Source organism: Agrilus planipennis, unplaced genomic scaffold, assembly GCF_000699045.2.
Source record: "Agrilus planipennis isolate EAB-ADULT unplaced genomic scaffold, Apla_2.0 scaffold373, whole genome shotgun sequence".
Lineage (NCBI taxonomy): Eukaryota > Metazoa > Arthropoda > Insecta > Coleoptera > Buprestidae > Agrilus > Agrilus planipennis.
In genome coordinates, this window is record NW_020439257.1 from 102,570 (window position 1) to 120,304 (window position 17,735).

At 36.4% G+C, this 17,735-nt stretch overlaps 1 protein-coding gene across 1 annotated transcript; it reads right to left on the reverse strand.

The window, feature by feature from the left end:
* Nucleotides 1-2,969: 2,969 nt before the first annotated feature.
* On the reverse strand, nucleotides 2,970-5,607 carry LOC112905579. The gene is made up of 2 exons (XM_025978255.1): nucleotides 5,410-5,607; nucleotides 2,970-3,596 (listed from the first exon to the last, which is right to left on the reverse strand). The coding sequence occupies exon 2, from the start codon at nucleotides 3,579-3,581 to the stop codon at nucleotides 2,970-2,972; it is 612 nt and encodes a 203-aa protein (XP_025834040.1). The 5' UTR covers nucleotides 3,582-3,596; nucleotides 5,410-5,607.
* Between the last annotated feature and the right edge of the window lie 12,128 nt (nucleotides 5,608-17,735).

The following is a 17,735-nucleotide window of genomic DNA, read 5'->3' on the forward strand; positions in this document are numbered from 1 at the left end:
AGTGAGGTAATTATGTGACGCTGTGGTTACATACAGTAATTCATTAGATATATTCAGCTTCTAGCATCGCATAGTTCTCAATAAAATAATTTTTTTTTATGTAGAATAACATTTATTAACGTGCTAAAATGTGATCGTATCGGTACGTTAATAAAAAGGGTGACATAAGAAACAAAATAAATTCCTAAAATAAATTTTAATTAGAGATTATTTTAAGGAAGCACAATAAGTGACTTATCATAATAAAGTTAACTTTTAGAAAATTTACAAAAACTGACTTCAAGACTATACCTACATGTACAAACTTAACTCAAAGCAAAGAGCATTAATTAATGATATTAATATACCTATACATAATTTAAGATTCAGTGCCAGCCAAGAGCAACAGTTTAATCCTGTCTCCGCAACAAGTTTTTCTTCGATTTCTTTTATCTAATCCCTATTTCGTACTCAAATTGTCTTGTATTTAAAAACCTTCCGCACACTATTACTCCTTTTATTTAACTATTTGCTGTTTAAATAAAACTTCTATTATTAATTAATTTTAAATTCACTTTGTCACTACTTCGCTCCTTCTTCTTCGCTTTGTATTGCCTCGAACTCGTTCTCGTACTACTCACTCGATCTCGCGACAACTATTTATAGAGGTTAGCCGTGTTCTAGAAAGATCCAGTATTTGTCGTCTAAAAGACTGCTCTTCATTACCATGTATGTTGAGTTGCCTATATTGTGACATTGCGCACTTCCTAAAACTGATCGTCAGTGACGTTGTCTCTATAGGGAGCAAGCCGGTCAAGACGGATGATCTTCATATTTGCGCGAAGTCCCTTCTGAATTTGATAAACAACGTCGCTAATGCGTGGGGTAACGGTGTATGGACCATCCCAAGCCTGTTGTAGTTTCAGGAAACTTCCCTTCCGCCTTGATAGATTATATAACCGTATTTTGTCGCTTTCGTTAAACCCAGAAAAATTGGCTCGTCGATCGTATCTGTCTTCATGCAGTAACCTTCAAATAGCAGCTTCGTACGCACAGCGCTATGGATGGAGTCGGTTCTCGTAGTTCGCCCACGTATTCGTCTATAGATGCTGGAGAGTCTCCAGGATGACCAAACATCATGTCAGCTGGAAACTTGAGTTCTTTCCAAATAAAATGCTATCCGGTGTTTTCCAGTTGTATCATGGTTGGCGGATCTATAAGTCAGGAGGATTAATGTTATGTGTAGGTCCTAGCCAGATTGGTGCTCGTTGACGGCGCTTCCTAAATTCGTTCCCATAGTAGCGTTAAATCATTCAACATTCTATCAGGCCGTGGAGGTAATGCCCATTAATTCAGTGATGTTCTTGGACAAAGCTTCCTGTAGTCAACACAAAATTTCGTAGAACCACCTTTCTTGCGTATCAACACTGTAAAGGAGTCTCAAGAACTTTGAGATGGTTCTATCACCCCTTCTTCATGCATGTCTTTTGTAAGGTTATTGGCTTCCTCGTTTCGCCCAAGGAACTCTTCTAGGTGGTTGTTTGATGGGCTTACCGTTCCAGTGTTGATGCGGTGGTATGTTAAGTTGGTTCTACCAAAGCTTTAATACGAGAGAGCGAAGACGTGTTGAAAACAACCAAAACATTCTTCCAATTGTTTGTTGAGATGGTAACTTGACCGTTTCACCAGCTCTGATGAAGTTGCAGGAAGTGATGTCGGTTTCGTCTAGGGTTCTTCTTCCCAGCCACAGTGGGACGCGCATTGTAGAAGTGCTCAGATTTGAGTCGAATCCACGTTATTGAAGGTACAATCCAATGATGACAGCATCTACTACGGCGGCCACCAATACCCAACTGTATAAGTACGTATTTTCAATTCTACTTTCGATGTTGCATTCTCCATGGATTGGTGAAGTCTCTCCAGTACCTGTAGTCAAAATCAGTCTTCTGGCTAAAAGTCGAATTCGCCATTCCGATACAACATCAGGGCGAACAATGGTGTTTCATACCCTTGGGTTAAACACCTTCTTCACACTATTACTACTTTTATTTCAGATAAAACGACTTACCTGTAAGGAAGTTCAATCGTAATTATACTACTGGTCCGGTCCGCATAGAACACATAGGTAGTTGCAATCTTCGATGTGCGACGTACCACTATGTTGAAAGCAAACAGCCCCCACTCCGGGACCTAGGACACCACTCAGTGCTTATGAATCATTACGCGGTTTAGAACCAGATCGCGAAATTGTAAAAGGGAAGGGACACATCTGTAAATTTCGTTTGGTCCGCGAACCATAGGAATGGAGTAATTTTTGGGTTGGGGTGTTCTATGCGGACCGGACCAGTAGTATAATTACGATTGAACTTCCTTACAGGTAAGTCGTTTAATCTGAAATTATACGTCCTGGTCCGGTCCTTATAGAACACATAGGTAGTTGTTTAAAGCTATGAGCGATCTAATCAACCACATGTAAGAATAATAATATATTTAAAATAAACTCAAAGAAAATACAAGCATTTGTAAAGGTTAACACAATCCAATTTTGTAAATAAAAGCAAAATAATAAACATAATTCTATCAAGAAAATACGCTGCTTGCAAATTCCAAATCTCCATAAGTTGACCTATTATAAAACTTAAAAGATATCTCGGAATTTTTTGACCAGCCTGCTGTAGATTTAATTGTATTAATAGTAACTCCTGCCTTATATGCTGCTGAAGTTGCAGCATGACGAGTGCTATACGCTGTGAATTTCGTTGTGTCTACACCCCCCTTACTCAAGGTTGCTTTAATCCAACGTGAAATCGTTTGAGTAGAAGCAGCACGGTATGGTTTTTTATGGGTGATTAATAGTTCACTTATATTATCTCTTAAGGAACTTGTTTTTTCTAGATAAAATGAAAGTGTTGACGCAACACACAACGGAGGATTTTCTGTAAAAAAGGGAATAACTAATTTGGGTTGTTCTCTGGATGGCCCGGATGTCTTCANACTAATCTGGGTTGCTCTCTGGAAGGCCCGGATGTCTTCAACAATTCTGGAATTAGAACTTCGATCCTGTTGTCAAACTTTGCGAGATTGTTTATTTTTATTTTCGCAAGTGTTTGTATTCTGTGAGCTGTACAGAGAGCTAGTAGAGAGGATAATTTGTAAGTGAGGGCTTGCAAACTTAGGGACTGCAACGGAAACAATGTAGATAAATAAGCTAATACGGGATTCGGATTCCAAGTGAAACCATATTTAGGAAAAACTGGCCGAAGTCTAAACACACCCTTTAAAAAACGATTTATTAACTTTTCTTCAATTTTGTTTGGAGAAAGTATGTTTAAGGCCGAACGGAAGGTGTTTAAGGTGGAATAACTCGAACCCTTTTCGAACTGCTCATTTAGAAACTCAATGACGTTATTTGTTGTTGGATTCAATAAGCTGTTAGTATGAATCCTACAAAAATCCCACCATTTTTTGTAAGTAATATCATACTGCGATAAGGTACTTTCGCTCAAGGAGGAAGTCATCACGAAGATGGAGGCTTCAGACAACCCTCTAGATTCGTACGCTTCCCTGATAATAGCCCTGCAACCAGGGTAAGTTTCGGCCATAAGGGGTGCGGATTTCTGCAAGGACACAATAATAGATCTTCATTAGGACCTAAATATATTGGATCCTTAATTAATAATTTTATAAACATAGGATACCAGGGCTGAGTACTCCAAAAGGGTACCACGACAATACCCCCCCCCTGTCGATAATAATTTTATTTAAAACTCTTGTAATTAAGCTGAATGGGGGAAACGCATAAAAATATATCTTGGACCAATCTAAGGTAAAGGCGTCCACTGCCACAGACCCCGGATCCCTCTTCCATGAAATATATTTTTCACATTTAGCGTTTAATTTTGACGCGAATAAGTCTATTTCAGGCCTACCAAACAGTGATATAATTTCCAGAAATTTCGTTTTATTTAAGCTGTACTCCGTTTCAACTGATCTTGATCTAGATTCTTTATCCGCCCTTGTATTATTTACCGACTCAATATAAGTGGCAAAGATGAAAGTGTTCCGTGTCTCACACCACTGCCAAATTTGTCTGGCTAAGGAAGATAACTGTTTATATTTTATTCCACCCATCCTGTTTATATAGGAAATAGCCGTGGTATTATCCACCCTAAGTAGTATGGAACAATTCCTTTTGTCTTTTGCAAAACATCTTAAACCGTTGAAAACAGCTAATAATTCTAAATAATTTATATGGGAATCAGCTTCGTGATGCCCCCAGAATCCTCGAGCGGGTTCACCGTGAAATATAGCGCCCCAGCCAGTTTGAGAAGCATCTGTATAAATCTCAAGCAAATACTTTCTAGGTAAAAGAGACTCATGTGCTTCAGGAATAGCCTTTAACCACCCTCGTAAATCTGTTTGTATTTCCTCAGATATATACGTATGCTTATCATAATTATTATGATTGGTTTTAAGAGCTAGAAATTTCGCTCTTTCGAGTTGTTTTGTGTATAACCAACCATACTTAACAGCTGGACAATTTGAGATAAGGGTTCCGATCAACTTAGCAAAACTTCTAATTTTACACCTAGAGACCTGTAAGAATCTTTGGATCATATTGCAAGTTCTCGCAATTTTATCATGTGGCAGTGTTATACGCAATTCTGTGCTGTTAAAAACGAACCTTAAAAACTTACATTCAGTACTTGGTTCAAGACAACTTTTGCTATAGTTTACTATAAAACCCAATGATTGTAGCAATGAAATTGATAAAGACACATTTTTACGACATTCAGGAATGGAACCGAAAAATAAAAAATCGTCAAGGTAATTAATAGATATATTACCTCCTGCCCGAAGATATTGAACTACTGGTTTTAAGATCTTAGAGAAAACAAATGGTGCTGTACAGAGTCCAAAGGGCAAACAAGTAAATTCATAGATATTTTCCTGAAAAATGAACCTAAGGTATTTTCTATGTGGTTCATAAATTGGAATAAGGAAATACGCATCCTTGAGATCCAAAGAAGCCATTAACGAACAGTGGTGTACCATATTTTTAACAGTCCTGTAGTCGTCAAGTTTAAAATGAGGCGGTGACAGGAACTTATTTAAGGACTTTAAATTTAATATAAATCTAAACTTGTTTCCAGGTTTCGGAACTAAAAAGTATGATGATATAAATAGTTGTTCTTTAGGTTTACATTGGTGTATAGCGCCAATTGTAAGTAATTTGTTAATCGCCTTTTTGTACTCTGAAATAGTATGGATACTTATGAAACTTTTAGAAGGTATTACAGACTGGTACGGCTTTGTTATAAATGGTAGATGGTAACCACTTATAAATTGTAATATAAATGGATCACTTGTTAAGAGCCTCCACTGATTTACAAATAATTTTAATCTACCCGCATAGTGGCTGAGTTCTACCTTTAGCGTCTTTGCCTGTAATGTTGGTTCTTCCCTCTGGGGTAACCGGCGTATCTGTCCCTTAACCTCCCTTGGTCTGCTCGTGAGCTGTATGGCTTCCTTTCTTTGGTAAAGTTTTGGATCTTGAATCGTGCGCGTGATCTTGGGCGCTGGGAGTTTAAAAAATTCGTTGCCGATGTAGATGAACTGGCCGCCGAGGAAAACTGTGTTCCTTTGACGGGAGCCTTTAACTCCAGGCAGGCTTGATTTCTTAAGAGCTTATTATTCTTTACACCTTTCCGCTAGATTATCGCCAAATAAGCTGGTATTCAGCTTTGTCTCCTTTGCTAATCGATGCATGGAAGGTTTTAATTTCGGGAAAATCTGATGTCTTCTGTGGATGGACAACTGGAAATGTGCGTTGCAGATCAATTTTGCACTATCAACTAAAGCCGGAAGAGCCTATTCCCTAATTTTTGCGTCACGATTGTCTTGAGTTAAGAAAACATCTAGGGCTACACCTAATGCTCCCAAACTCGCTCCCAGATCATTTTGAATATGCGACATATATGAATCCTTCTTAGCCTCAACCTCGGAAAGAAGTGCTCGAACTTCGGGGTTTAAAACCGGAGCATGTAACATGGGGCAGTTGTCGGGGATTATCCATTTTACTCGCATTTCCTCTTTGTTTTCTGTAGCAATTCCCTCTTTCAAATAGGTGGTCCAACGGGATACCAACTCTGTATTTAAAGAAGTGCCTTTTTTGGCTGAAGTGGAAGGATCAAAGTCTAAAATTTCCACATAGTTTTCTGAATGTGTGGAAACATTTTCCGAATGAGCAGTATCCTCTCCTGGGTGAAAAGAATCAACATCTGAATCTGATTCTACTAAAATTCTCCTTCTTGGAACGGTTGTTGTTAGACTTGGTGCACGTGTAAAAGAAACAGTTAAGAGGAACTAGTCAGATCCGTTGTTAAGCACTCTTCTAATTAATTCCGATTAGGCTAGTGAAATTTGTAAGTACAGTGAGTATTCGGCGGGAGCGAGACAGGCTACCCGGAAAAGAAGGTAACGGAAGGTGCGAGTAAGGCACCTACCTAGAGATCACCCTGTATCTTAATTCTTAAAACTTCGGGAGTGAGAAAGACTACCGGTTTTATTAGACTCAGGCGAGGTAAAGTGCGAGTAAGGCACCTACCTAGAATCCACTGCTTCAACAGTGTATAAGATAACACTTGTGCAGTTGTAACCAACGAGAGCGAGAAAGGCTACCCATGGTAGTTGTAAAAGGCAACGTGGGTGCGAGTAAGGCACCCGCCTTTTTTCTTGGAAATTTCGGTGCTGTCAGTTGCAGCCCCTGACAAGAAACACTGAAAACAGCGTTACGCCAGCTGCATAGGAATCGGTTTGGCAAACTGGCAAAATCCAGGGGTAATGCGCACCAACCTTGTCTTGAACAGTTTTAGGCCTAGATAAAGAAAAAAGTAGAGAATATACTTACTTGTAGAACTAGGCGAAAGATCGTCTAGTAATGTTTCCAATTTTTTCATTTTCTTTCTCAGTGTAAGCAATCTTTTCTTAGCGTCCAGCTTTCTTTTTGGCATCTTGATAAATTCTCACAACACAACCGGCACGTCTCACACTAAACTGCGTAATGATTCATAAGCACTGAGTGGTGTCCTAGGTCCCGGGGTGGGGGCTGTTTGTTTTCAACATAGTGGTACGTCGCACATCGAAGATTGCAACTACCTATGTGTTCTATAAGGACCGGACCAGGACGTATAATTTAACTATTTGCTGTGTAATTATCACTTCTATTATTGATTAGGTAGTTAGTTATCAATTCACCACTATATGAACACTTTGTCACTGTTTTTTCTCAGCTTTGTATCGACTAGAACTCGATCTCGTGACAACTATTTATAGAAGCTGGTCGTGTTCGAGAGTAATCCCGTATATGCCATCTAGAAATCTGGTCTTCATTGTCGTTATGTATATTGAGTAGCCTATATACAAGTAACAATATATTAATAGATTATTCATATATGTGTCTATTACGGTTATTTTTGCTTTGGCCGGTTCATTCTATTGTTCTATTAATATATTTACTTGTTATAACCTAGCTGTTAACCGTTGTGTGACTTATGAGTTGACCCTAGTGCCCTATTGACTGCTTACAGATGGACGTAACTCCGTTCTACTAAAAGTTTATTTTTATTGTACCGCAAGTCACCCCCTCGCCCTCCAATTTTAAAACTATTAAATGATATAGTTTACACGTCCGAAGAAGTCAAAGTCTGGGTAAAAATAATATATCACATATTAAATAATACATTTTGCGAAAATCAGCTTATTGCATTTTACTGATTGTGGACATTCATCAAGTTTTTGTCGAAGCCATTTTACAAATTGTTAGGTAGTTACAAAATCACTTGTAACGGAATATCAACCTGGAAACATTCAATAGTTAGGTATCTAAATCTGAAGTGTTTATTATAATACCTAAGCTCAGTTGGATACGCCTGCTTCCTAAAATTCTGCGATATGACCTTCATATTTAAAATACGAAAATGAATTTACCTATACGAAAAACTTTTGGCTATTATGAGTAAAAGTAACTCCAAGGTCATAAAATATATAACCTACTTGGTCTTCTACTTGCACATTTAATCTTGTCTTTGATTTTCTTCAAGAACTAAACCAGCTGTCTTTTACGAAACTATTATAATTGGTTCAGAACAGACGGCCGCAAGAAATTGTGAGGACTGCTTTAGAGTTTGCAGGGAGTAAAAAACACAACTAGACTATAATCAAGTGATAACATTCATCTTCCCTACAAACTGGAGCGACTAAGAAGTGCAAATTCTCAGACTCAGCAGGAAGAAAACGAAGACCCTGCGGAAATCTTTCAAACCAGAGAGAACTGCGATACCTCAGGAATATACTGGGATTAACCACCAGTTCTTGCTGCCACAACTATGATCAGGAAATGGAAAGAACTATTTACGTCCTCTGACACTGTCTGCGCTTACTCAACGTATGCGCGGCCCCGCTTTTTTGGGTGCCACACTATAGAAACAGAAGATGTCACTGTCCGCTATGCCCACCTTTCACCTGAGAAGCTTACTTTGAAGCCTAAGCGAAATCGGTAACTAATTGGAGTACTGTCTGAGGTCTGAATAAACGCAAACCTAGATAACAATCTTAAAATAGGCATACAAAAAGTTGTTTTTACCTATGTATATAAATATTGTATTGTATAGGGTTGTTCGAAAAGTCATTTCGTTTTTTTTTGTGGAAATGAAAGACAGTTTTCGTATAATAAACAAATACTTTATTAAATTATATATTGACCGTTCTGGTCCAACACCTTTTGCCATCTTTCTGGTAGTAGCATAATTCCACGCTCATAAAATTTTTGGTCTTTGCTGGCAAAAAACTGATCGAGGAGGTTTTTGACCTCCTCATTTGAGGTGAAGGTTTTACCGTCTAAAAAATTTTGGAGTGACCGGAACAAATAATAATCCGATGGTGCCAGGTCTGGAGAATATGGTGGGTGTAGCATTGTATCCCATTCAAGCTGTAAAAGCTTTTGGCGAGTGACCAAACTTGTGTGAGGTCTCGCGTTGTCTTGGTGAAACACTACACCTTTCCTGTTGATTAGTTCTGACCTTTTCTGTTGAAGTGCATCATTCAGTTTGTCCAGCTGATGACAGTAGACTTCCGAATTAATCGTTGTGTTATCCGGTAAAAGCCCAAAAAAAAAACGATTCCTTTAAAATCCCACCAAACAGACAGCATCACCTTTTTTTGGTTAATATCGGCTTTGGAAATGATTTGAGCCGGTTCATCTTTTTAGCTCCATGACCTCTTGCGTTTGACGTTGTTGTATACAACCCATTTTTCGTCCCCAGTGATGATGCGCTTCAAAAACGGATCATTCTCGTAACGTTTAAGAAGCGAATCGCAGACGTCAATGCGGCGACACAGATTTCTCTCTCTGTGAGAACATGGGGAACACATACATCGAGCTTCGAGGATAATCCCAGGCCTTTCAAGTGGTTATAAACTGTTGAATTTGATAAATTTAACCTCAATCCGATGGTGTTATTATTCGCCGGTTCACATCAACTGATGCCTTTATTGCGTCTTTGTCAGTTTCAACCGGCCTTCCCGTACGTGGTGCATCTTCGACATCAAAATTTCCGGATTGAAATTTAGCGAACCAGTTCTGGCACTGGCGTACTGTCAACACACCTTCTCCATACACATCAGTCAATTTCTTTCTGGCTTGAACAGCATTTTTACCCTTTCTGTAGTAAAACAGTAAGATATGTCGAAAATGCTACTTATCGCTCTCCATATTTAAAAGGGCACCAACCAAAAACTACTGCGTAGAATTAATTGGAATTTTTCACACACAAGCCTTGCTATATGGGCTCCCAAAGCATATAAAAATTATACGGCTTAAATGTGAAGTTGGGTGCAAAAGAATACAATTAGATCCTCTGTCGGGAAAAAACGAAATGACTTTCCGAACAACCCTATAATTAACTAAAAATTGTACTTCTACTAAACATTATTTAATATTATAAATATAGATATTGCGATAAATAAAATATGCAGGATATCCTGGTTGGTGCATACAAATACAGCCTAATAACGCGACTATGGTGATAATGATAACATAAGACCTATCGAAATAACCCGCGTATATGGTATTCGACATTCAGCGGTTTCGAAGTTAACAGCTGCTGGTTTCGTAATTTTCTCCCATCTTTCAAGAATAATAGTTCCAGAATTATATAACCATGTAAGTTGTAACATTACCTGTTATTATTAACTAACTATTAGCTAATTTCACAATACAGGTGGTTATTGGGTCATACGATTAATAATTTTCAAAATATATTCCTGAGGCATGATAGATTTGCGTTGTGTTAACGAGACGATACGAGGAAATACAGGAAATACCTATTAATGGTGACGATCATTTTCTTGTTTGGCCACGTTCAACACATAGAACATTAACATTAAAATTTCTGTTTATGCTGCCGCGGTCACTTGTTTTGACGTTTCTTTTAAATATTTCATATTGGTGCATCTTCAACAATATATTATGTTAATTGCAATTTATGCTTCAAATTTTGTATGTAATCGGCAATACTTAGCGATCGTAAATTTCTCTGTACCTATATGTTCCTGAGTGTTTATAAATTTGAAAGGATTAATATTGCTAGTAGTACGCTTATTTTCAGTGGAATCATACAACGGACAGTGTTCAAAGGTAAGCGTTTGGGTAAGTATATATATGGCAATCTGCAGGATTTTGATGAACTCAAAAATATGTGCAATTGAACTTTACAAAAGTAAATCTAATCAGTTGCTTTACTCAAAGAAATCAATATCCTACAGTAGAATAATTGAGGAAATTAAAATTTGGACCAATATTACAAAAAAGTTCGTAACTGCATAAAGGCTTAAAGCTGGATGACATACACATACGCGTCCGGGAGGTGGGGAGTTATTTCGATATGTCTTTGATTCGGAGTGGCTGGTATACCCTGTATATAGCTCATTATGGACAAAGCAGGTTCATATCTAAAGTTATGACCAAAAGATGGCACCTTTAATTAATTTCAAGGGATACCTTCAAGATGGTTGTTTCTCTCGGGACAACACAATTTGTATCGCCCTAGAGAATATATTGACGGGAATCCGGTGGAGGAATCAAACACACAGGTATAAATGGAACACATACATACATACAAATGCGAACAAATCCGCTGCTGGTTGCACACTCAAGGGTAATGCAATTTTTACGTGAATTTCTTACAAATTGAGCTTTCCTGCAACCTCTATTGAAGCTCAGCTCTCCTGTCATTTCATATCTATACGAATATCATATGTTCGATACAAATCTCCTTACCCATTTCAACGAACATATTGACCGGTTTTTTTTCATATATTATTTTTAGAGAATTAAGCAGATGATCTATACAAAAGCAGTAACTCGACGATCGTAATGTCAACAAATGGGTAACTGGATACAGGGTGGGCACCCTTATAGTGCGTACCATTGGGATATCCGAAATGGTAAGAGATACACCGTGGGTTAAATTAAAGAAAAGTTGCGTATTCAAGAATTTAAAAAGAAACCTAACATAACCGGTACCTTTCTTGAGTTATCGCAAAAAAAAGCTAAAATTTGCTATTCATTTTCTTCTTTTACAACTTTTCTTAATTTATTTCAGTTGCATTATTGACAATGGGCATTCTAATCCAATTATAAGAATTTGTTCCGGTCTACTCAAAATCTTGCTTTTAAATGTTCACTTTTGAGTTTCTTATGGACACCATGCTAGATTTTTATGCCAGTGAATAGAGCAAAACAATATGATGTCATTGATGTACCACACATTGAATTTAGAACTTCAGTGCCCCCGTTAAAACATCATTTTTGTATTTATTTGTTAATATCAAGTTTCCATGCCGAATTAATTAATAATAATTAAAGTTGGCCATGAAATAAAAGAAACCAAGAATTTACAAAATCCAATGTTTTAATTGTAATCAACAATGTAAGTATAGTAAGTTTCATAATTTTCTTGAAATAAATAAAAAAATATATAAAAGAAAGAAAAAAAGGCAAATTTCAGGTTTTTTGCAATAACTCGAGAACGGTTGAGGTTAGATTAATTTTCTTTTCAGAACAATGAACACAACTTTTCTCTAATTTAACCTATGCTGTATCTCTTACCTTTTCGAATATCCCAATCGTATGCACTGTAAGAGTGATCACCGCGTATATATGCTTATAACGGGTAAACTTTTATTTGAATAAATAGTTTGTTTATCGAAATAAAAATATTTTTGTAATCCTCTTATAAAATTAGTTTATAAGCAGATGAAGTAACTTTTATCAATTACAATAGGAAAAAGGAAATATTAAGAACGCTGCGAAAGAAAAAAAAATGTAAGACATTTTTTTTGAACATAGTTTCCGCTAGGTGTCGAATCATAGAGTCAACCGTGTTCTTACAATGAAATGGAAAGTTTTAACTCTTACTAGAAAAAAATGAAAAGAAGAAAAACGAGGGAACGCTTTTATACTGCTGTTGCGACGGTTGAAAAGATATGAAAACGTTATCAGATGATTTACGGGTGAAACTCAGCGGATTTTATGATGCCTCTCGTCATTCCAACTTAACGATTATAGGCTGTTAAATAACAGCACCTATAGGTATAAAATGTTTATACCTTGAATCTATTGCATTTAAAATTACAGTATTTCATTCTGGGGACGAAGGCACCTCATTCATGCGATGTGTTGGTTGTGTTATATATTATACATCTCCAAAGTTTCAAAAACTAATTACCTACTACGTAATTTAAATGCATTTGTGTGTATAAACTGCTCTGTGCTCCATGAAATTCTTCTCTCTTTAACATTTCATAGCTTTAGTTGGTAAATTCTTCAGGAATAGTTTGTTTGAACCGGAATCGAATTTTAATCAGTTCGTTATATAGAATACTAGTGACCCGACCCAGCTTCGCACGGGTGCAATGCTGATACTAGATAAGTATATTTTTGTTTTGTTTAGATTATTATCGAAAAGGGGAAATCTTCAAAAAATACCCCCTGAACATACTAAATATACTACAGAATGTAAAGACAACATTCACAGTTTTTTTGTCATTAGACAATATACCTTCCGGCCGGTACCGCCTCAACCGCTATGTCCCTGCATTTTAAATCTGCAATATCTTCGACAATATTCATTTAAATTACATGTTGTACAGGGCCATATTGATCTATATTAAATGCATAATGTATTTAAGGTACTTAATTGGATAAGAATTAATGCTGTATTGCCTACAATTGCCTTCGTAAATAAGTCATTATTTCTCATAAAAAGAAAAGGATAAAAATGGTTATTGTGGGTTATTCCTAAGAGATAGACATATACCACCTCGGACTTTCTTGTAGACCCTTTTAAGATGTACAATATTGTAGTACATTATTTTGATTTATCTCGTAGGGTTCAGCCAGCGTTTGCAATGTAAGCGCAAAAAATATGTTTATTTACGACATCACATTAGAAACCTGTAAAATTATCAGTGTTTCCCTACTATATTATGCATGTATTATACATGTAAACCTTCGTCTTGAATCGCTCTATCTTTTAAAAAAAACCGCATCAAAATCCGTTGCGTAGTTTTAAAGATTTAAGCATACATAGGGACAGACAGCGGGAAAGCGACTTTGTTTTATACTATGTAGTGATGTGTCGATTTCAGTGTTTTCCGTAACTTGAACGTAGCTGGCTACATTTAAGAGGTTCTAGTTAGAAAATTTGATTGTGATTAGAAGTCTTGAGTTTAGCAATTACAATATTTATTTTATATAGGTATTGTAACAATAATGTTCAAAATGATTAGTCGTTGGACAAATAAAAAAATACTTTGGGTATATCACTTTTTGGTTTCAGTTTTTTTCCAGTAGATAAATTGTATGAAACAAATACGTGAAACTTTTACGATTTACGTCAGGCAAAAACGAATTAAGGAAAATGATTTATGTTGGGTGACAGTCGAAAATAGGAAAGCATGAGTGCACACTGTCGTAAGAAAGAAGTTGCTGATGTAAGCCGCAACAGAAGATTTATTATAACTGAAATTCTCCATTTCACTCACTTTTAATTTTTAGTTTCGGCAGAGATTTCGAGATTCTCAATCGTAGAGTTTCATTTCCGCCATGACACGATTAAAGATAAACGATGTCTTTCGTTATATCCGTTTTTCTTTCTAACGCTGGAGTAAAAAAGTATTATCGAAGGGAACGCGTTAGGATTTTAGCTGCTTTTGGCTTGATTTAATTTGATTTTTAACATAAAATAAAATAAATAAGTAATAAATCATACATAGAGATACAGTTAACAGAAGTAAATTGACTGTGATTGCAATATTCAGCGTGTAGCCTTACATACATTCTGACAAAAGTTTCAGTTATTCAGATTCCTCCTGAAGATAAATGTGGTAACAATGAAAAGGCACAAATGCCAACTACAAAATTATTTAGACGCATTTATAATAATAATAGTTGAGGGAGATAAGCACCTGAATTAGCTTATGCATATCCGTATAGGGCAGCTACGTTGAATGGTTGAATCGCTTCCTGTTTTTTTAGAGTTTAGATTATAACATAGCATTCAACAGGTCCCTCCGTCTTGGTTAAGGTCATTCTGGGTTTCTTAGAATAATTTAGACCAGTGGTAATCAACCTGCGATGTCCGTGAACATATTTTCCGTGCTGCAAGATACACCATACATATATATTTATTTTATAATAGCCAAAGACGAATGATGAGGATACCGTGATAGTCAAGGTTAGAAATGAAAAGGTATTACAAAGAATAGGAGAACAGCGGACTCTATGGAAGTCAATAAGAAATAGGCTAGATTAGGTTAGTAATACATAGTAGGACACCTTCTCAGGCATGAAGGTCTAGTCAGAAACATATTAAAGGCAGAAACGGGAGTTAGGAGGGATCGAGATAGACCTAGATTAGATTACTGTTCCCAAATAGTTAAAGATGTGGGTTGTTTTAGTTTTAGGGAAATCCGAAGATTAGTTCAGGATAGGAAAGAGTGGAGGTGAGTGTCCAATCAGTTTTAGGACTAACGACCTTATGATGATGATAATGAATAATCAAAGTAGTAAAAACCAACCATATATTCAAAAATACTTGTCGAAATTATGAGAAAAAGTTAACCTTAATTTTAAAACAATATTCTTGTGAAAATATGACAAATATTATCTGTTTTATTAATTTTTCAGTTAGAAATCCTACAAATGTTTATAATGGGTCTAGATCTAACATGGAATTATATAATTTTTTATGTGATCCGTGGAGTATCAATTTATTACCAAAGTGAACCGCAGGACTATTTGGATTGGTTACCATTGATTTAGACAAATGTTGAGACAGTTATATTCCACAAATTCTCCTTCACTTCTGTCATCATTTTGTTCATCTCAACTGTCTCTGTCCAACCACCACCTGTCTTTAAATGCCGAGTTCCAAGCAGAGCCTTATACTATACCATCAGACTGTAGGTCGTAGAGACTACTCACCCATCAATAGTAATAGCTGATGAGAATGAAACGCCCTGTGTTTTTATTCCCGAGGGATAACCTTATTGCTTTGTTGGTGATACTCATTCTACTAGATGGGCTAAAGGAACGGTAAGCAGTCAATGGTAACTATATAGCGGTAATGTAGCAATTTCATAAAAGTGTTTCAAAGTTGGATCACAAAGTGCCAGGTAAGTAGGGATGAAGGGATCCGTTTGAAACGAGTGTTGCCATTAATTACATAAGATTACATTTAGTACTATATCTAACGTTTTATTTACACAAAAATCAGAAATTTTAAAGGTGATTACATATATCATGTGGAGAATGTCTTTGTGACCTTCTTTATTTTTAAATGTGTTTTGCACATACGTATGTAGGTGTTTCGACTGATCCATATATTATTTATTTTCGCAAAGTACGGTATCTACTATCAAAATTGTATTAATTATTATATTTATCATACACTTTACCGTTCTATACTTCCGATTAATGGTAAATTTCAGTATAAATGCTTGCGTTGCACCCCTAGAAGCGTCATATAACAGTAAATCAAAATAGAAATATTTAACCTGTGCGATATAAATCAAGTCCATTTTCCTTACATTCCATAGTTCCATGATGAATTCATAAAACTTTTGTCCATAAATTTAAAAATAAAAATAAACGTTCGTCCCTTGCTTTATTTTAAGGCGGTTCTTGGAGCCGATTTTACAATAAAACAGCTACGACTGACTGTCGTTGTTACGAAAGCAGAAGAACAGGAAACTTTGTTATAGCGCATTGTTACTGATTTTGCAGTGTCAGAGCCAAAGTAGCAGCATCTGCTGCAGTAGTAGAAACTTTCTGCGACAGCCATTTCAAGGATATGTATTATCTACGATGCGTTTGTGTTACTTGCCTCTAGTTGTACGTATGTACACGTATTGTACATTCGTATATGAACATCTAGCAAATACACACATATATATAATACGTATGTATGCACATTTGCCTTTTATATAGATGGAATATAAACATGCACTTACTTCTATTTCATTACAATAGGTCTTTTAAATCCATCATCATCATAATTTAGTCATTTTTAAGACTGGTTGGACACGCATCTCTTTTCTATCCTGAGCTAATCTTCTCATTTCCCTAAAACTAGAACATCCTTAAATATTGGCAAACATTAATCTAATATAGGTCTACTTTTCCTCCTCTTAACTCCTATTTCTGCTTCTAATATGTCGTTGACAAGCCCTTTATACCCGAGAAGATGCCCTACCAACCTATATCGCCTATTTCTTTTTGACTTCTATAGAGAAAAAAAAACAAATTTTAGTGAGCAAATAACTCCAAGAAAATGGAACCTTAATGAGTGAATAATGAGGAGCTTTATTGTACAGGATGGTTTCAGGTTTAACTGATCAAATCTAAATTCAGGATCCCAAAACAAGAAGAGTTTTGTATGAGGGTTAGCTAAATAGTATAATAGCTTCGCCTCTTCAAAGATGGGAGCTGAAAATTGATTTTCAATTTTTTTCTCAAGTATGCAATATATAGTTGGGGCCTGCAAGGTAGAGAAGTAAATATTAGGAAGGGAGTCAGACAGGGATGCACATTGTCACCGCTATTTTTTAATCTATACATCGAAGACACGATCAACAACACTAAAGACAGTACAACTGTAGGGATAGATATATAGGGACAAAATATTAGTATGCTTACATTTGCATCTAGCAAGGAGGAGCTTTAAATAAAATGAATGCGGTATTGACAAAACGGTACTGTATGAAAACAAATAAAAGTAAAGTAAAAATATTTGTATGGAATGGTAGAAAAAGTAGGGAAAGAGTAGAAAGGGCAGTATGAGAGAGCTTGGAGCGCGACCCTGTACCGGTGCAAAACATGGACGAAGGGCGCGGCGGAAAAGAAATGGTTAGAAGCGTTCGAAATGTGGTGTCACAGACGACGAATGATGAAAATATCGTGCATAGAGAAGGTTATAAATTAAGAGATATTAGAAATAATAGGAGAACAGAGGACTCTATGGAAGTCAATAAGAAATAGGCGAGAAAGGTTGGTAATACACCTTCTCAGACATGAAGGTCTAGTCAGAGACGTATTAGAGGCAGAAAAGGGAGTTAGGAGGGGTAGAGGGAGACCTAGATTAGATTACTGTTCGAAAATATTTAAGGATGTGAGTTGTTCTGTTCGGCTATAA